A 20116-nucleotide genomic window follows, 5' to 3' on the forward strand; every position below is an offset into this window, starting at 1 on the left:
TTATGCATGGGAGGCTTTGCCGCTCTCTAGATGCACATGTAGAATGCATTGGGGGGGAAATGTGCATCCAGAGAGCGGCAAATCCAAGGCAAAACCTCCCATGCATAAATGGCCAATAAGCCCCCATGCAGTTTTGAGAATTAGGATGGGGGAAATGTGCGTCCAGAGAGTGGCCAATCCAAGGCAAAACCTCCCATGAGTAAATGGCCAATAAGCCCCCATGCGGTTTTTTGAGAATTAGGATGGGGGAAATGTGCACCCAGAGAGTGGCAAATCCAAGCCCAAGCCTCCCGTGCGTTCCCTCCCCAAGTAAACACGCTCAGGTGGCTTATCTCGCCTTCCTCTTCTCCCCCCCCCTCAATCAACGAAGGCAAGACAGCCAATTTGACTAAGGCCTTTTTTTTAAAACCCCCCCCCCCCGCCGGACAACAACCGCCGCTCCAAGGAAGGGAGGAAGCCGGGAACGAGGCCGCGACGCCTCCCGCCCCCTTTCGGCTCTCACCTGGCCACAAAAGGCCAGACGACTCCGCCGCCGCTCGCCTTTGTGGATCCCTCCGAGCAACGCAGGCTGCGGCCGGCTTCCCCCTCAGCAGGCGCCGCTTCCGCCGCAGGCGCCGCGCCGCCCCGCCCCCCCGGAGCCCGGAAGAGCCGCGGTGAGCGGTTGGTCGCGCGGCGGTTTTTTCCCCCTCCCCCACCGCCCTTCTCGAGGTTCTTCCCCGGGGCCGGTTGGGCAGCGCTGGGGGGGGGGGCTCTGCCGCCTCTCTGCCTTCCCGCCCAAAAGCGGGCCCTCGCAGGCCTCGCGTCCTGAGCTCGGGCGTCGGCTCCCTGCCTCCGTCGCCAGGGTCCCCACGACGGCACGCCCCTTGCGCCAGCTCTTCGCTTCCGCCGTTGCCGCCCCGCCCCCTCGACGCAGTGGGCCACGTGGTCTTTCGCCCTGAGACGGGGCTTCGTTCGAGCCCCCAACCGGGTTTCGAGGCCGTCGGCGGTGGGCTTGAAATTCAGGCGCTGGTTCTGAGATGGGGCGGCTTTCTTCGGTGTTCTGCCTGGGGGGTCCGAATAGCCGTCGCTGAATAGAAGGGTTGGGGCGGGGCTGCGGCTCAGGGGTAGAGCATCTGCTTGGCGTGCAGGAGGTCCCAGGTTCAATCCCCGGCGTCTCCAGTTAAAGCAGTGGTTCCCGACCTTTTTTTGACCAGGGACCACTAGGACTTTTTTGTTCGGTGCAGGGACCCCAAGGTTCAAAATAAAAATTCCGAGAATTTGAAAATAAACTTTAATCTTAACTGTTAGTTAAACATTAAACTTAGAATAATATTTGAATATATTTTTATCATAGAGAATTTTTAATTGAAAATATTAATTTATTATGGGTTTATAACTTTGTTTCGCGGACCTTAATTTAGTTCTTGCAGACCCCTGGGGGTCCACGGACCCCAGGTTGGGAACCAGCGAGTTAAAGGGACTAGGCAAGCAGGTGATGTGAAAGACCTCCGCCTGAGACCATGGAGAGCTGCTGCCAGTCTGAGTAGACAATACTGACTTTGATGGATCAAGGGGTCTGGTTCATGTATAAGGCAGCTTCATGTGTTCATGTATTCACTGACCCTCATCCATTAGCATGAAGAATCATGTTCTAAGCTATCAGGTTAAATCCCCGGCATCTCCAGTTCAAGGGACTAGGCAAGCAGGTGATGTGAAAGACCCCTGCCTGAGACCCTGGAGAGCCGCTGCTGGTTAGAGTAGACAATACTGACTTGAATGGACCAAGGGTCTGATTCAGTATAAGGCAGCTTCATGTGTTCATCTGCTTGGCATGCAGAAGGCCCCAGGTTCAATCCCCGGCATCTCCAGTTTAAAGGGACTAGGCAAGTAGGTGATGTGAAAGACCTCAGCCCGAGACCCTGGAGAGCCGCTACCGGTCTGAGTAGGCAATGCTGACTTTGTTGGACCCAAGGGTCTGATTCAGTATAAGGCAGCTTCATGTGTTCATCTGCACGGCATGCAGAAGGCCCCAGGTTCAATCCCCGGCATCTCCAGTTAAAGGGACCAGGCAAGTAGGTGATGTGAAAGACCTCAGCCCGAGACCCTGTAGAGCCGCTGCCGGTCTGAGTAGGCAATACTGACTTTGTTGGATTCAAGGGTCTGATTCAGTATAAGGCAGCTTCATGTGTTCATCTGCTTGGCATGCAGAAGATCCCAGGTTCAATCCCCGGCATCTCCAGTTAAAGGGACCAGGCAAGTAGGTGATGTGAAAGATCCCTGCCTGAGACCCTGGAGAGCTGCTGCCAGCCTGAGTAGGCAATATTGACTTTGTTGGACCCAAGGGTCTGATTCAGTATAAGGCAGCTTCATGTGTTCATCTGCTTGGCATGCAGAAGGCCCCAGGTTCAATCCCCGGCATCTCCAGTTTAAAGGGACTAGGCAAGTAGGTGATGTGAAAGACCTCAGCCCGAGACCCTGGAGAGCCGCTACCGGTCTGAGTAGGCAATGCTGACTTGGATGGACCAAGGGTCTGATTCAGTATAAGGCAGCTTCATGTGGTCAGGTGGGTTTTTGGTCCCCGCTCTTGTATATACATATATATATGTGTGTGTGTATAATTTGATATATATATAATATGATCAAATCTTTGGCGTATGCTGTGACTTTGATTTAATTTTAGCAGTAACTATCTCAAAGAGTAGAAAAGAGCAAGAGTCCAGTAGCACCTTAAAGACTAACAGAAATATTTTCTGGCATGGTATGAGCTTTTTAAAGGTGCTACTGGACTCTTGCTCTTTTCTACTACTGCAGACAGGCTAACACGGCTACCCACTGTGAATTAGCTCAAAGAGGTGATTCACAACCATGTGAAATAGGAAATCTTTAAAATTGGTTATTACTTTAGAAGGTTAATAACCGATATGCAGCTTCTCACTGAAATCCTATAAACGCAATTTCGACAGAACGGCAACTGCATTCACTCAGTATCTCTTCATCATGCTCGAGGACCTGTGCATGCTCAGCAAGTAGAATTACTACATCTAATGAAAGTTTGCTTAGGCCCACGAAAGTCTTCGACAATATTTTGAAGTTAGGTTTGTTTGGGTACTTTTAGGCAAACAGACTAAAAATGTAAAGTAATTGAGTAATTTTAAGTGGCACAAACCTTTCCAGACATCCCATAACAGTAATAATGTGAAACAGCTCATCCTGCTTGAGTAGAAAGGGGCTAGAGTTAGATGCCATGCAGTATGACATACAAGCAGATTCTTAGTGGCAGGCTGCATCTGAACTCTTAGGCAAAATGCAAACTAATTTTTCCTAGTAAAAGCAGCAGATTAGTCAATACCTTCTATGGTGGTGGTGCTTAAATGTAGTCTAGGGACCACAAGCCATCCTGCTATACTTTCAGGTGGTTTTCAAGAGCATGATGGAAAATAAGAGGACCATGCTGAAGCATTTTCTACATAATGTAAAGGCAACTTGCTTTTGAGTTGAAATGTAGAATTCTTTGATGTTTCTGGTTTCTACTTCAAATAGTACTTTTATTGTTAAAGATGCAATCTGCTTTTCAATTTAAACTTTAGCAAAGTAAGTAGTTGTAGTGGAAACTTCAAATGCTACACTGATTGCATATAAAGCTATCCTCTTGTGCATGTATATAGCATGTGTATGCATTTTTAATTTGGTTCTTTAAAAACCCAGTAGTAAATATAACTTGGGAATCTTTTAAGAGTTCTGCCAGCGTGGTGGTTATAAAGTAAAACTACAAAGTAATATTCAAACCAAAGGGAACCAGAATTGTGATACTTAGTAAACATAAGTTTAAAAAGCACTGATCTGTGGCAAATGGCATAGCTTTTCCACAATATATGCATACAGTACATATTTTAAGTCTGATTTGAATCAAAGAAAGAATTAAACAATGGGCTATTTATAAATTGCTTCAGACTCTTAGAATTGGCACTATTACACATTTATTAGAAAAGGACAGACATTGATCTGTAGCCCATCATAATGCTTGCGTCTGTTTAGACAGATCTCTGAAGAATAACTGAAGTATCTAGAAGCATTTGCCATTACTTTCAAGCAGCATGAACGTAAGTATGTTTTACATATATTTTACACAAAGCTGACCTGAAAGCCAGAATTATTTAGCAGTGATACTTCAAAGACTTCAGTAGGAAATTGCTGGCTTATACTCCATCAATAGGTCTCCTGGCCAGGAGCTCAATAAGTCTAATAATTCTTTCATTCTCTAAACATGTTAAATTCTTAATATAGCTAAGTGATCGGTGTTACCACCAATTACAGCTATTGTGAATTATTCCTATGCTTATCTGTATGCTCTTCATATTTGCACAGAAATGTCCCAAACTAGAATTTTTAACCCACTGCCTTTCTCCCCAATGGGGTTCCAAAGCAGCTTATGTGGTTCTCTACTCCATTTTATCCTCACAACAACACTGCAAGATAAATTAGGCTGAGAACATGTAACTGGCCCAAGATCACCCAGTCAGTTTTCATGGCAGAATGGAAATTTGAGCCCGGGCCTTCTAGATCCTAGTACGGCATTCTAATGGCATTCTAACAACTTCTGTAAATCAACCACTATAAAAGTTAACTGGACTCTAACCCTTTCTGGAGGGTCTGTTTAAGATCATACTCTGTATCACACTGTTTTCAATGGGCGGTATGCCCAGCTTGCCCACTGAAATCAGTGAGATGTAAACATATTTAATTTGATAGGCTTATATGGGCTATCATGCCCTGATGAGGGGGTAGTTGTGGAGGATGTTGAGAATTGTGATTTCTCTTACTAAGACTATCTAATGAAGTCAGGCCTTGACAATTGCCAATATTCTTGATGTTGAAAGAACCTGAAAATATTTTCCTGAAAAAGTATGCCTTTATGACATGACCTCTTTTCATCTATTTTATTTGTAGTGGTTGAAAATTATTGAGGATCTGAGCTTCAGAAAACTAATATGTGGTTCAAAGTGCCCAGACAAACTAAACTATGACTTTAACAAAAACGGTGAGCTTAGGCATGCAGATACCAATGAACCTTTTGTTTTTCATTATAACAATTCCCATGACAGTAATCATAAACGTTATGAAGTTCTTGGACACTTAATCACCCAGTATGTTTATGAACTTCTGGAACAGGTTTGCAAACTGCAAAAAATTTACATCCCAATAGATGTTCTAGATAATGAGCCTAAGAGTTTCTTTTTCATGAGTGAGAATGCATTAGGAAATGGTGTGACTCTAGTTGTTCTTCTTCAAGACCGGGGAGTCTTTCGTGCTGGTCAGTGGGATCAAAAGGCCATAATCCATGAAGGGCTCCAACATGGAACTCAGATACCATTAATTACAATGGCTCTGCAGTACAGTTGGGAAGTGATTGTGTTAAATCCCAACGACAATTTCCTTGATCTGAAGACAGAAAACGAAGAATCCTGTTGTGTTTTAAAGTCATCACATGTAATCCCCAAAAGATGCAACAGCAGCCCTGAAGAGCATACAACATATGTTTGGGACCATTTCATTTCAAAGAATACAGCTGGGAAGGTGGCTTTCATTGCTCACGGCTATGGAGGATTGGTTTTCATTAACTTACTCATGCAAAGAACTTTTGACGTTATGAACAAGGTGTACGCTGTTGCTCTTGTTGACTCTACTCACCACACATTGCACCAGACACAAGGTAATTGCCAGGTGCAGGAATGGATCCAGAAGCATTGCAGGAAATGGATATCAAATAATAAACCTCTAGATAAAGTAGTCGGCCGCTCTATGAAAACAGATTGCCCTACAGTCTCTGCAGGAACTGAAAAACATAGTCTTGCTCCTTCCTTTACTCTGCAGTCCATTTTCAAATATCTTAAGAATGAACTGAAAGTCAGCACTAAAGCACACTACATTCGTTCTCCTGTAGCAACAAGTAGAAAAGTCATGAAAAAAAACTGAGCTTGTGTATTGCTCATACTCTTCCCTGTCGTCAGTAAAAGTGACATATTGCCTTATAGCTGCCTTAGCTCACCTTTGTAGCATTATACATATTTTATTTAGACATGAAACATATTATTTAAGTTATAATCTCTTTAATCTGTAATGTTTCATTATTTCAATGCAAACTTGTGTTTGAATGTAGCAGCTGTTCTTTTGTCATAAAATAAAAACAGTTTATGGCGAAGTTTGTTTTCTTTAAAAAAATATTGGTGTAAACCTGTTAAAAAAATCAGTTGGATGGAACCTACCAGATTTCTGTTGCCACAACAGGAAATGGGGCAATCTTATCCAGTTGTCCTCATGTGGCTTTTATCCATGCAGGTCCCAGTCTTTGGTGTATAGCCTTTGAAGTGGGGAGGAGGAACGACCGCCATGAACTAATGGAAAGTTGGTAAAACCTAACGCACTTACTGTGCCACCCTAAGCAGAATTGTACCCTTTTAAGCCCAGTGACTTTAATGGGCTGAATAGGGTGTAACACTGTTTAGGATGGCACTATGTAAATGAACAGATAGTACATAGGATCCAGTGTAGTGCTGTGGTTAAAATTTCAAAATAGGATCTTGGAGATCTAGGTTTTAATCCCGACTTTGATAAGGCACCTTGCTGGGTGACCTTGGGCCAGTCACACACTCACCCCAACCTACCTCACAGGGCTGTGGTAAACACAAAATGGAGGCAAGGAGAACAATATACACTGCTTTGGGTCCTCACTGGGGAGAAAGATGGTTTATAAATGATGTAAATAATAAGTGCAAAATACTTAGTTTGAAGTTGAGGTTAGCCTTATTCAGCGTTCACTATTGCAGCACCGAACATAAAGTGCAGCTGAATTAAAGATATACAAAACTGAACAACAATTCAGAGAACCTACTATCCATTTTAATCTGGGCAAAACCAGGAATGTCTTACATTTCTGAAGATTAGTTTTGTCCATGGTGATGCTCATTTGAGTGCTAAGAAATTCACCCCAGGTAATAGGACTAGTTTTACAGAGTAGTCGACTATGTAGAAGCAGCTTGAAAGTATTTATTTGAAACCACCTTATAACAGTTCCTTTTACTTTACAAAATTTATGTATTAACTTAGTGAGAATAGCTATTCCAGTTAACTCATGACAGAATATCTGTATTCCATTAGTGACCAATATGATTCTGAGGATAAAAAGTCAAAATTATGTTCTTTCCTCTGGACTCAAATGTTACACATTTGAAGAAGGTTTGATCAGTCTTGTGATCTTCACATTCCAAGATCTGTTCATCTCCATTGGGTCATTAAATGTCCTGGTATAAGAGGTCATATTTAGGAATATTCTTAGGATCAATTGGACTTTGGACAATGAGTTTTCCACGCATTGCTCCACGGTAAATTACTTCAATCAGATCTATGAAGTCTTGTTTTGTTTTGAAACTGCCAATGAATTTAGTATGATCTGGAGATCTATAGAGGAAAGAAAAGCAAGTGACAGGAGATTATTAGTGTACAGAGTTTACATTCTGAAATGCTTATGACTCAGTGATGAACGCTTTATATTTTGCTCTTCAAAGTACTTCAGACACATAATCTTGTTGTAATCCCCTTATAACAGCCCTGTAAGATTAGTCAGTATCATTTTCATATTGCTGGAGTGGGAGTGACTTGCCTAAGGCCACCTAGTGAATTATTGGTGGAAGTAACAAAGAATGTGTGGCTGAACAAGGGCCAGGGCTTTTTTGGCCCTGGCCCTGGCCTGGTGGAATAGTCTTCCTGGTAACATCAGGGCCCTGCAGGATCTTGAGGAGTTCCGCAGGGCCTGTAAAACGGAGCTATTCCACCAGGCCTATAACTGAGGAGAGCTGCAAGAAGAAGATCCATCTTTACTGGCCTCCCCATCTCGCCCCCACTCTTGAAATCTGTGGGGGGGTTAATCTGCTGACACTTATCTGCTGTGGCACCTAGGTATAGTTATGGCCATCTGATTAGGGTTTTAATGATTACGGTTTTAAGGAGGTACATTGGATATTTATGTTCTTAATTGTTGTTACCCGCTCTGAGCCCGGTTTGCTGGGGATGAGGGCAGGTTATAAATTTGAAGAAGAAGAAAAGTTAAACTTCCCAGGTCACACCTCATTCTCTCAGTCATTCCACTCCACCAATTCAATCAGTAATTTGTTAGCCTTTTAAGGTGTCAGGACATTCTTAAGAAAAGCCCTGCTGGATCAGACCAAAAGGTCCATGTAGTCTAGAATCCTGTTTTTGATAGTGTCCAGCCAGATGTTTCTAAAAAGCACATAACACAAGGATTATCCACAGGCATATTGCCTCTGAATCTAGATGTTCCATTTAGCTATCAGGGCCAATAGCCGTTGATAGACCTAATGTCCTGGAGTTTGTCTAATCCCCTTTTAAAGTCAGTGGTCATTATTTATGGCAGTAAATTCCATATGAATTTTTTGTTGTATGAAGCATTCTCTCTTGTCTGTCCTAGATCTGCTTCCAATCAATTTCAGTGGGTGACCCCAGCTCTGGTATTATATGAGGGGAGAAAAATGTATTTACTGTAGACATGATTTCATAAATCTCTACCATACCTCCCATTACAGGTTGAATTATTTTAAATAGGGACAATATTACTCTTATAATAAATTACACCTCTCCCAATTTTGGCACTATTCTTCTATGTGTTGGTGTGGCTTGTAGGCATCATAAATCACACCTTTGAGACTAAGCAGGGTTATCAATAGTTGGGATAAACACATGCAAAGCTACTTACCCGTAATCCACTTTCATATGCTGCCCATTGAAGAAGAAGACTGTCGATGGAATATAACTGATGTCAAAGTACTGGGTGTATACTGGCACCTTGTTTACATCCACCAAGTAAATTGTAGCCATTTTACTTAAGTCATGAGCTGTTTTTGCAAGCTGTAGAAATTCACAGGGGAAAATATTACATGAGAAGATAAGTGGAGTCTTAGATCGCTACAGCAATTTTTAGTTCACTTTTGAAAGAAATATGAGATTCAAAGGTACAGTACAACTGTGCTTTGTGAAGTTGGGTGGAGGGAAGCATGAAGAGATGACATGTGACCTGAATACATAAGGATAATGGTACTGTAGCTTGGTGCTGTCAGATTGCATAATTAAGGCTGAGATAGTCATGGTTTGGGTTGTTACACACGTTTCATTCACTTTATATGGATTCCATTTAGCTGTCACAAGCCTCTACTTGTACCATGGCAGCTGTACTAGCATAATCCTCCAGTTGTCACACACAGCACATGTTCTGATTTGCCCCCAAACAAATGCATAGGACTGCAGTTTTCACAGTCTTTTCTGCTATATGCTAACAAGGCCTGGAGTTTATTCCACCATAGAAATTGTTTGACAACACTAATGGAATAGGTGCTCAGACAACACACAGTGTGATCTTACACCTATTGATTTGAAAGTATATCCAACTGAGGACTTAAGCGTGTGCATGTTTACCACCTTATTTAAAAAAAATGTATCCCATCTTTTCCCCACTTTCAAGGCTGCTTACATCATTACAAATACTCCAAAAAGTAGAAGTCATCATCGTTTAAACAACAACCATACCAATTTAGAATTCAAAAGTTTCCAGTGCCCACAGATAAACCCTTAAAAAGACTTGGTACTAGACAAGTCTTCCTTGAAAGCCCTACAAAATTATAGGCAAAGAATATTTATTTTAAGGAGCCATAAATGAGCACAGAGGGTGTGGGTACATAGAAACTCCTAAGAAGTGGAGAAAGTAACGCCTTCGCTCTACATTTCAACAGCTTTATTTGGACTGTGGTAGAAAATAATTCCCGGGAAGTGTTTAATCTTGTACAGCACAACAAATGAATAGGAATACCATGCAAAACTGTTGCGATCTACGGAAGAAAAACACCATCTCACAATATCATCCAGCTGTAAGCAGACAAGATCCTCATCTCTGCCAAAGCGAAGCACCAGGACTTTCTCGGCCACGCGCTTGATAGCCTCGTCTACTTCTTTTTTGCAGCTTAGTTTGGGTAATAGAAAGCTCATGACGACTCAGCCTGAAAGCACCAGTCACCCTCGCCATGTAGCCCCTCGAAGCCTAGATAATACAACTGACAACCGTGACGCATGCGCACAAGCCTCTGACGCCCCCAGGAAGGGAATGTTCGCAAAACCTTCCCTCAACGCCAGCGTGGTAGGTCCGTCCTAGCGCCTAGTGATTGGCTTGGTAGCTCTCCTATCAGGGCCAAGCATTCGCTTGCTGCCGCCGCCCTCCAAAGGTTTCCCAAACAAGGCGGGACTCGTCAGCGGCGGGACCCTCGAGGCGCGCCGTAACTTCCGGGCAGAGCGCCGCTCCTGGTTCCGGCGGAAAGGTGCATCAGGGATGGAGCTGCCATGCGTAGCGTGAGAAAGCGCGCGGCTTCTGTTCTTTTGGGTGAGTGTTAGGGCAGGGGTGGGAGAAGGGAGGCAGCAGCCGAGTCTTTAAAAGGCAGGCTGAGAGACGTTGTGACACAAGAGAGGACACCCCCCCACCCACCCGCAGTACAGCGTGTATTTCATCAGCTACTTGGCGGCTTCTAAAAGCTGCATGGGTCCATTGCGTTGTGTAGATCTGGAAAAAGTTATTGCCGTTTCTTAAATAGAACGGTCCCTTGATAAGTTACATTCCTCCTTTTCGCTGCCAACTTGATAGACCCAGGTATTTCAGTGAAGAAGGAAATGGGACCATCCAGAGAAGATGGAGATTTTCTATAATGATAACAGAAGTCGAAGGCTTTCACGGTCAGAGTTCATTGGTTCTTGTAGGTTATCCGGGCTGTGTGACCGTGGTCTTGGAATTTTCTTTCCTGACGTTTCGCCAGCAGCTGTGGCAGGCATCTTCAAGATGCTGGCGACACGTCAGGAAAGAAAATTCCAAGACCACGGTTACACAGCCCGGATAACCTACAAGGACCGATAACAGAAGTGTTGGAAAAACAAAAACTCACAGCAAGAATGAAATTAAAAGGAAGCATGCAGTTTATGGGTGATAGAGAGAAACGGAGGGTTAAACAGGGATTTAAATGATGACTAGTGAACTTTGTAACTATTGATGTAATCCTTTTACTTTAAGAACGATTTTGAAATAAAATCTGTTACTATATGTGAAATTAATAATAAACACGTATTAACTGTAATGAACTAAATAATTTAGAATTAATTTAGTAATCAAGTTTGATGTATTTTTCTGGATTAGAATTTCTACACAAAAGAATAGATAAATTTATAGCAAGATGGAGGAAGATGAGGGGGAAGTCTTTTATTTGAATATCTTTTTATTACTTGATGAATATGCTTTTCGATGACGCTGTTAAAGTTTTCTTTTGTATTATCTATGAAATGAATGTGTTGTTGAAAAGTACCCGACAGTAAAATATTGTGAAAATAATAAAAATTTTATGAAAAAAAAGAGATTTTTTCTACATAGTCCCCTGCCATTAGAATTTTTTGAAGGACCACATCACCATGCCCTAAGAAGGACTAGTATGCTTGTTTCTGCAAGGAACCATGGGATGTTGTAACTGCTGAGTGTCAAACAGAAAAATGTTAAAAGAATGGGAGGAAGAATTTGTTTGATAGATTTTCTAACAACCTTTAAAGTATCCTGGATTGGGACATTGTTGCCCAGCGAGGTATTAATCTCTAGTCACTAATTCTCTTCACTCATTCATCCCTAATTCAGGATACTGCAAGCTTTTATGGACTCTTACCCCTTTACAATTCAATCACTGGGAGCAGGATTTTGTTAGGCTTGGAGGAAAGTATAGAGATAATTCCCACCCCTGCAGTCTCATATGGTATGGGAATGGGTTGTAAAAATGCTCCTCCTGAACTGGACCACTCAGATCCAGAGATGAATGAGCAGCTTTCTGCTCATGTAGACTCAAACATCAGTATTACTTACCACAGGGTATTAGCTTTATGGCACTAGACCGTATGAGTTATGGAACTAGGCAAGCATGACATTGTTTATTTGCCTCTGCAATCTTCTGCTATTGTGCTGTTGGGGAGTGGAGTCCTCATTTGTTTTTCCCCTTCCCCAGGGGCCTCCAGCTTGTTCCTTTTAAAACAGAGAACAGCACATAAAATAAAGGGCGCCTAACAATCTTAATGTTTGTACATATGGGAGAATGGGAAAGACAAATGTGAGGGGAGGGGACAGATACTGGCCACAAAGCAATACCAAGATTGTTCATTTGTAGTAAAACGTGTATGCTAATTTTATCCAAAGGATCAAAATTGGCAAACAGGCAAAAATGTGTTACAATAAATAGGCTATATAACTGGTAGCTTTATTATAGATGCACAGTCAAACTGAGAATTCTTAGCAATTGTCAGACTGCCTCCCAACATATGAAACATCCATGCCTTAACATAGGACAGCCTTCTCTTTAAAGCAGGCTACCATCTTATCCCATCCATTTGTATTTCTTCCAGCAGACCATTCCATATCCTTACATGTAGTATAATCACATACAGCACTTTTTAATCACCTAGATTTTCTTTGTAAATGGGTAGGTAGATTTGTAAAACTACACTAGAGACGGAGAACCTTGATTCCATCCATTTACAGAGAGAAACAAATTACTGAAGAGTGCATTCTGTGATTATTCAATAATAAGTAGGAAAGCAAAGCATTTTCAGAAAGGAAAAGACACAGGTGGGGATAAAGAAGGCTGTGCATTGTGTGATGTGAAAGAATTTTCTCACCGTGAGTTGTTGAATTTTCCAGTTCTTTGTAAGAGTTAAACATGATGGGTAGCTGTTGTGTAGTTCAGAGAGCCATTCATTATGATAGTGTGTATCTGATCATATTGTAGGGGAGATCACCAAATGTCCTGTTTCTAATAAAACTGTAATTGAAGCCTCATAGGACTATTTTTTAAATGCCATATTTCTTCTAGGAACCACAGCAAAGTTAATATATTTATATTTTAGCAAACAACCTGAATGAATAAGTAAAAGGTAATAACAAATATTCTCTATGCATTGTTGCTTTTTCATCTGTAGTTTATCTTATTTAACTTAAAGCACATAACCTGTCTTTCCAATTGATTTCATTTTTGCTTCAGGTTTTGGAAACAGAGTATTGTTACAGCTGCTGTAAATTAAGATGCCTGCAAAGGAGAAGCTGTTACTGTACTGACTGGTGTGTTTTGGTCATTAAAAAGAGCAGGTAGGCAAGGGCTTATCATGGTAATGTGCTAAAGAACTGTGATGCATCTCTTCAAATATTTATGCTGGATGTCCATGCCCCTCCATGACCTGCATAAAATTCCTTATCAATATCTTTAAAAGATTCAGATTCAGACACCTTTATTGGCATAGTAAAATAGCAACAAATAAGCCGATTACAAATATGATAACATTAGAATCTAACATCAGATATTCCTAGTAAATCAATCTAATGCGGTGGGGTTGGGATTGAAGAATTGGAAGGAAAAAACATTCCTAATACAGGTCACTTCCCTTGCTGATCCATTACACCATAGCTGTACTTCCTCTACATGAATGCCCTCCTAAACAATTCAGCTTGTTTACCCTTAGCCATTCAACTACAACAGGTATTGGTTCAGAGGCACTATAGCATCACCATGTGATTTGAATAAAGAAATGTAGAACTGGGTATCACCAGTATAATGGTGGCACCACAATCCAAATCCACAAATGATTTATACCAAGGGCTTCACATAGCTATTGAATAACATGAGATCAGACCTGAAACTAAACTGAAAGGAGTCTAGGGCAGATGATTTGTCCAGAAATGCCTGCAATTGCTGTGCAACCACTTTTTCTATCATTTTTGCCCAGGAAGAGCAATAATTAGCCAGTTTTTCTTTAGCTGTGTATTTTTTTAAGTAATAGACAAATGACCGCCTGTTTTGAGGCACAATTAAATGTGCCCTGCGTCAGTGATTTATTTATGATGGATATTAGGGACTCATTGATGTGATGTTTACATGCTTTAAATATCCAGGATAGGCACAAGGGGTGGCTTCCAGAGATTCCAGCATCCTGGCTGTATCCATCATAGTAACCAGATCATAGTGATCTATAAAGGGACTGGATGCTATGTTGGGGGTTTGTCTCAGCTGTATATCACCGTTTTCTAAATCAGCGTATTTGAGAGACTTTCTTAGCAAATAGCTTTGTAAGAGTATCACAGTTAATTGCCACAGCTTTCTTACAGCCATAACCTTCATTCCAGCATCCTTAGCTGCCTAAAGGTTTTCTTGGACAGTTTCACCCATTCTTCCTTGAGATATTGCAAGGTTTGAATATGTACTTTAGCTGGGGATGCATATTAAGAGGCATATATATTTCTGTTGTAATATGATAAGTTTAGAAGCAGTTTCACTATAGCTTACGTCTGCTAATTTGCAATTTTCTATCTATATATATTTGCAGATAACTGTTGGATGCCACATTTCCAAACATGAAAATTTTCAACAAGCATCTGTTTAATGTTGTTAGAAGACTTTGCTTCCCTTTAGCTGTACAAGGTGGGCTAAAAAGGAGGTTCTTTTTTATGAGGCCTTGCACAGTAGTTACTTGCAGAACATTTGCTCTGTCTCCTTTGCTGAATAAGGATTCATCATCAGGCAGCACTGAAAAATTAGATTTGGATGGATGGAAACATGTTGTGCGATCTGTGTCACAAGAACAAACCAGTGAGAAAATATCAGAGAATGATGGTGACTCCAATTTAGCGGCTACTAGGGATCTTATTGAGATGTCGAGATTATTGGGTAAAGCTGTTCCAGAACACATCAGTGAAGAACAATTCAAAATCTTAATGGAATGTCCTACTAAGACTTCCAAAAGGAAATATTTAAAATTCTTGACTATAAAGGAACGTATAAAGAGAGCCCAGAAAGAAAAGAAGCATGAAAAACAAAAGCAAGTGGAGGAGGAAAAGAAACTAAAAGCTAATGAAAATAATAATGGTGAGCCGAAGAATACATTTTTAATGAGGTTTTGGTCCAAGTCTGAGGATACTTTATTCCACTGGAGAGCTGCTCAGTCTATGATCTTCGGACAGCCTTTGGTATTTGATATGGCCTATGAAAACTGTATGTCACAAAGAGAAATGGAAAATGCAGTGAAACAAATGGTAGAATCTGAAGGGGTCAATCGTAAAGCTATGGACCCATTTCACTTTCATTACTGTAATCTCAAAGTGGATGGTCCTTATCACAAAGTGTTTCTCAAACGCTATGGAGAAGCATGGGATAAGTTGTTTGTGACAGTGACAGAAAAGAGTCATGTTGAAGTCTTCCCACGAGATCAGCTTGTTTATTTAACTGCTGATTCTCCTAATGTAATGAAAACTTTTGAGCATGATAAAATCTATATAATTGGATCTCTAGTTGACAAGTCAATACAGAGAGGAGTCTCCCTCGCCCAAGCAAAACGGCTGAATTTGGCAACAGCACGGCTTCCTTTGGACAACTACTTGCAGTGGGAGGAAGGTGCCAAAAACCTTACTCTAGACCAAATGCTGCAAATCTTAATGACTCTGAAAGACACTGGGGATTGGGTGAAAGCTTTGCAGTTTGTTCCAAAAAGAAAACATGCAGGTTTTGTAGTCCCTGCCTTTTATTCAAAGGATCACCTCGAGACTAGGAAGAGAATGAAAGTGCCTGACAAAACAACTGGTCAAGAAAAGGCGAGCAACCAGTTTGCAAGGAACTTCGTAGCACGGCAAACCCAGAGAAAGTGGTGGGAAGATGAATCTTAATATATTGTTCACCAGGTTATGAGTCATGCAAGTTTTCAATTTAGCTTGAATGTGTTAATGTGCATTTTATTACCTAAAAAATAAAATAGGGTAAAACCATCCCTGTGCTCAGCTCGAAAAACAATATTATTTTGTATGTGACCCAGCTGAACTCTTGAAAAAATCCTAGGGCTTTCTGCAGTTGCTCAGAAGGGGTGCTTGCAAAAACAAAACAAAAAACCCCCATGCTACAAACAGATGCCTACCTTGCTAATCTCATTCCCACCAAGTTTCAGCAATAGTCCTTGCTTTAGTAATCAGCACTGTCGCAGGGGTTGTAATTCCAGTTCCAGTATTCCTGGTTATCATTTCCTATCAGAATGGATTAAAATTATAGTTTGAATTAGGAGACCAAGAAAAGTATAAGGTGAAAAGTACTACAGTTCTCATAAACACTGGCAGAAAGTCACAGCTAAGAAGATTAGAATTGCAAGAATAGAGCCTATCCTGTATTTAACAAGCTCTTGCTCACTGTTGGTTATTACCCCTTCTCCCAACAGCGTAAGTCAGTTTCTCAGGAAGTGCAGCTAGAAGTAGGCCCTGTTTTGAATTAGGCCCTGATTTAAAGAGCCCTGGTCCTGACTTGAAAATGGGTTGAGAATTTTTGAGTTGAGAATTTGCATTATAACCATTTGCCCTCATCTGAAATTTGCAAGCATCTGAAATATCTCTTAACGTTAAACTGCATTTAAATCAGTGGGATCAATTTAAAAATTTTAATAAATCTCTTAAACTGCATTTAAATCAGTGGGATCAATTTAATAAATTGTTTGTGACAGTGTCAGAAAAGAGTCATGTTGAAGTCTTCCCACGAGATCAGCTTGTTTATTTAACTGCTGATTCTCCTAATGTAATGAAAACATTTGAGCATGATAAAATCTATATAATTGGATCTCTAGTTGACAAGTCAATACAGAGAGGAGTCTCCCTCGCCCAAGCAAAACGGCTGAATGTTCTTCAATACACTCATTGAAATTGGTGATACTTGTGCCTGGAATCAACAAAGACCTCCAATAATCTAGGCTTTTAATCATATCAAAATATGACTATGCAAACAGACCACCATTGCTGAGTCATCCTATTTCTAATTAGAGAGGGTCAAAAGCAAAATAAATATTGTCTAAAATAGTTACTTTTAAGTTGAGGTCAGAAAAGTATTGTACCAACAGCTGTGGCTTTCATGGCATGAAAAAGTCTATAGAGTATTACCCCTGGAAGTTTGTTGGAAGTCCCAGCCTTAGCAATGCACATGTCATTTTTTGAGTACTTGTTATGCTATATTACCGGTGGAGAGCAACTGATAACTCAGCTGTATTGCAGTGTTGGGGCCAGCCAGTGAGCATTGGTACAATGAACTGTGTCTACTTTAAACAGTTGTCAGACAAGAATCATAAGAGTACAGTCTTTCTAGTAAATTACGAATAGACTGATACAGGAATTGCATAAATGTAAATATTGTGAGCTGCCTTGATTGTAACATGTTGAAAATAAAAGCTGATTTGGTTATGATTTAGTTTTATTGTTTCCTTTGTATGAGCTATGTTTATAAAAAAATTCACAAACTTATAAAACACACTTTCGTTTCCCTGATATGGCTTGTTTGCAGTGATTTCCAGTATATATATTGTAGCTAAAAGAAAATACTAAAGTATATTTAACACAAAAGGAAAGTTACACCTTTTTATGCTGCATGGACATGTAAAGTCCAGAAGTTATGAAATAGGCTTTAAAATAGGAAAATATAAACATTGATTTTGGGGCTTAAAAATATTTTGACTCGGATGATAAAATAAGATATTGTGTGTGTGTGTGTGTTAAGTGCCATCAAGTTGCTTCTAACTCATGGCGACCCTATGAATGAAAGTTCTCTAAAATGTCCTATCTTTGACAGCTTTGCTCAGGTCTTGCAAATTGAGGGCTGTGGCTTCCTTTATTGAGTTCATCCATCTCTTGTTGGGTCTTCCTCTTTTCCTGCTGCCCTCAACTTTTCCTAGCTTGACTGTCTTTTCCAGTGACTTGTCGTCTCATGATGTGACCAAAATACAATAGCCTCAGTTTAGTCATTTTAGCTTCTAGGGTCAGTTCAGGCCTCATTTGATCTATAACCCGCTGATTTGTTTTTTTGGCAGTCCACGGTATCCGTAACACTTTCCTCCAACACCACATTTCAAAGGAATCTATTCTCTTCCTATCAGCTTTCTTCAATGTCCAGCTTTCACACCCATACATAGTAAAAATAAGATATTAACTGGTCATAAACTGCTCGGTTATTCCCTAGTGTCAAGGAGGTCCCGCCTGCCCTCCAGCAAACCGGTTCCTCCTTGGGTCAAAAGTTGCCAAATGTTTCCCACTGGGCTTCAGGACTCTCCCTAAAGCACAATGCGGGTAGACTCTGCTACCTTGTCGAGGAGACTCGGTCTGCTCTCCAGCAGGCCGATTCCTCTGTAGTTCAAAGTCACTAAATGTTTCCCTAAGGAAACCCAAATTCCTTACTGTGCCCCAGGATTCCCCCTTTGAGCGTAGTACAGGTATTTCGCCACCAGCTCTCAATTCCAAAAGGCTGGCTTTCCCAGGGATGAGCTGAGAGCTACTCTTCCCCAGCCAGTTTCCCAAAAGTCAAAACCAAGCAAAAACCGTCCCTGCAGAGTAGAGCTTCTGCCAGGGGGAGGCTTATTGCCACAAAACACTAGGGTAGGTGGTTTCCCACACACACACACACACTCAGGCACTTGGATTTAGCCCTGAGACCCAAAAAAGGTATCTCAGACTTCAATATAAAGTCTATAAGTTTATTTAATAAAATGTGCTCGTTACAGAAAGGAAATTGTTTGCGAGGCAGATAGCATAAAAACAAGAAATCTTAGCAATCTCTAACTTCACAGTAGTTCTTTAAGTTTCAGGCAAAATAGGCAAAGTTTCCAAGAGAGTAACAAATGCAAGGTTTTAGTTGATTTATAGTTACCAAGACCCAGTTTTGGTCCTAACACGCAGTGTCAGCCCTTCATGGTTCCCAGATGATGATCGCTTGGAGACATGACCAGCATGTCCCCCTCCCAAGCTTCATGATTTTGATTAGAACAGAGTTCATATTTATCTCTCCCATCTCATTGGGTGATGGCCATTCCGCCCAATGAGATGTTGGGGATGCAATAAACTTCTAAGATATTTGGCATGACACCTCTAGGCCTTTTGAAGTTACAGATGTATTTGCATCTCTGCAGCAATACAAAACATCTGGGCTCCTTCAAGCTTTTGAGATGTCAGGCTTCTAACAGGATTATCACCAAAAGAACAGATAGCTGATTTACAATAGGAAGGCTTTGAAATGGAGGTGCTTTGAAGTGGAGGTGGCAATGCCTCCGGTCTCCACACCTTTTCCCCCAAAGTGAAGTGGCTTCCCATGGGAAATGGGAATGGTTTCTCACGGGAATGGTTTGTGAGAGAGCTGGTCATCAGCTCCCAGAGTCTGATATCAAGACATTGAAGACATAGAAGGCCGCAGCCTGAACCAAGGTTTGGTGATCAGAAGAAGAGCAAGGTTGCTTTTCTTTACACCTAGGTTCTGAATTAAATCATTCTTATTTGCTGGTTACAGCTATAGGATCATTTACTTGCCAAGTGCCAATTTACATACGTGCTTTTATTTTAGGCTGCTTAAAAGTTGCAACTCTGTACTCAGTTGTACCACAGCCTTCAATTTGCATGATCTGAGCAAGGCTGTTAAATATAGGACATTTTGGAGGACTTTCATTCATAGGTTCGCCATGAGTCGGAAGCGACTTGACTGCACTTAACACACACACACACACACTCAGCTGTAAGAAAATACATAGCGCTCTGTGGGATTCACTTCTGGGTTTTTATATAGAATCATAAGAGTTGGGAGGCCATCTAGCCCAAGTCCCTGCTCAATGCAGGATCAGCCAAGAGCATCCCTAACCAGTGTTCGTCCAGCTGCTGCTTGAAGACTGCTAGTGAGGGGAGAGCTCACCGCCTCCCTAAGGCAGCCGATTGCACTGCTGAACTACTCACTACGCATGGGAGGTTTTGCCTTGGATTTGCCGCTCTCTAGATGCACGCCTAGCCCTGACCTGGATGGCCCAGGCTAGCCTGATCTCGGCAGATCTCAGAAGCTAAGCAGGGTCAGCCCTGGATAGTATTTGGATGGGAGACCACAAAGGAATACCAGGGTTGCTATGCAGAGGAAGGCACTGGCAAACCACCTCTGTTAGTCTCTTGCCATGAAAACCCCAAAAAGGGGTCGCCATAAGTCGGCTGTGACTTGACGGCACTTAACACACACACAGATGCACA

The 20116-nt window shown here is 41.5% G+C and overlaps 3 protein-coding genes across 3 annotated transcripts; 2 read left to right on the top strand and 1 right to left on the bottom strand.

The window, feature by feature from the left end:
* Positions 1-4057: 4057 nt before the first annotated feature.
* LOC130485235 (putative protein FAM172B) lies at positions 4058-5952 on the top strand. The gene is made up of 2 exons (XM_056858375.1): positions 4058-4079; positions 4927-5952. Exons 1-2 carry the CDS (start codon positions 4074-4076, stop codon positions 5950-5952), a joined length of 1032 nt encoding a protein of 343 aa, XP_056714353.1. The 5' UTR covers positions 4058-4073.
* Positions 5953-7218: 1266 nt separating this feature from the next.
* On the bottom strand, positions 7219-10055 carry TXNL4B (thioredoxin like 4B). The gene is made up of 3 exons (XM_056858564.1): positions 9898-10055; positions 8747-8898; positions 7219-7434 (listed from the first exon to the last, which is right to left on the bottom strand). The coding sequence occupies exons 1-3, from the start codon at positions 10027-10029 to the stop codon at positions 7269-7271; spliced, it is 450 nt and encodes a 149-aa protein (XP_056714542.1). The 5' UTR covers positions 10030-10055; the 3' UTR covers positions 7219-7268.
* Positions 10056-14435: 4380 nt separating this feature from the next.
* Positions 14436-15836, top strand: TRMT10C (tRNA methyltransferase 10C, mitochondrial RNase P subunit). The gene has a single exon (XM_056858424.1). It carries the CDS (start codon positions 14459-14461, stop codon positions 15761-15763), a length of 1305 nt encoding a protein of 434 aa, XP_056714402.1. The 5' UTR covers positions 14436-14458; the 3' UTR covers positions 15764-15836.
* The last annotated feature ends 4280 nt before the right edge of the window (positions 15837-20116 follow it).

This window comes from Euleptes europaea, chromosome 12, assembly GCF_029931775.1.
Source record: "Euleptes europaea isolate rEulEur1 chromosome 12, rEulEur1.hap1, whole genome shotgun sequence".
NCBI lineage: Eukaryota > Metazoa > Chordata > Lepidosauria > Squamata > Sphaerodactylidae > Euleptes > Euleptes europaea.

Bases quoted from the DNA above. Each gene is read 5' to 3' on its own strand.
- TXNL4B (XM_056858564.1), bottom strand. From the start codon at position 10,029: ATGAGCTTTCTATTACCCAAACTAAGCTGCAAAAAAGAAGTAGACGAG. The intron at 8,899-9,897 runs GTGAGATGGTGT...GAATTTCTACAG, and splicing joins GCTTACAGCTGGATGATATT to CTTGCAAAAACAGCTCATGA. The intron at 7,435-8,746 runs GTAAGTAGCTTT...TTTCCTCTATAG, and splicing joins CATATGAAAGTGGATTACGG to ATCTCCAGATCATACTAAAT.
- TRMT10C (XM_056858424.1), top strand. From the start codon at position 14,459: ATGAAAATTTTCAACAAGCATCTGTTTAATGTTGTTAGAAGACTTTGC.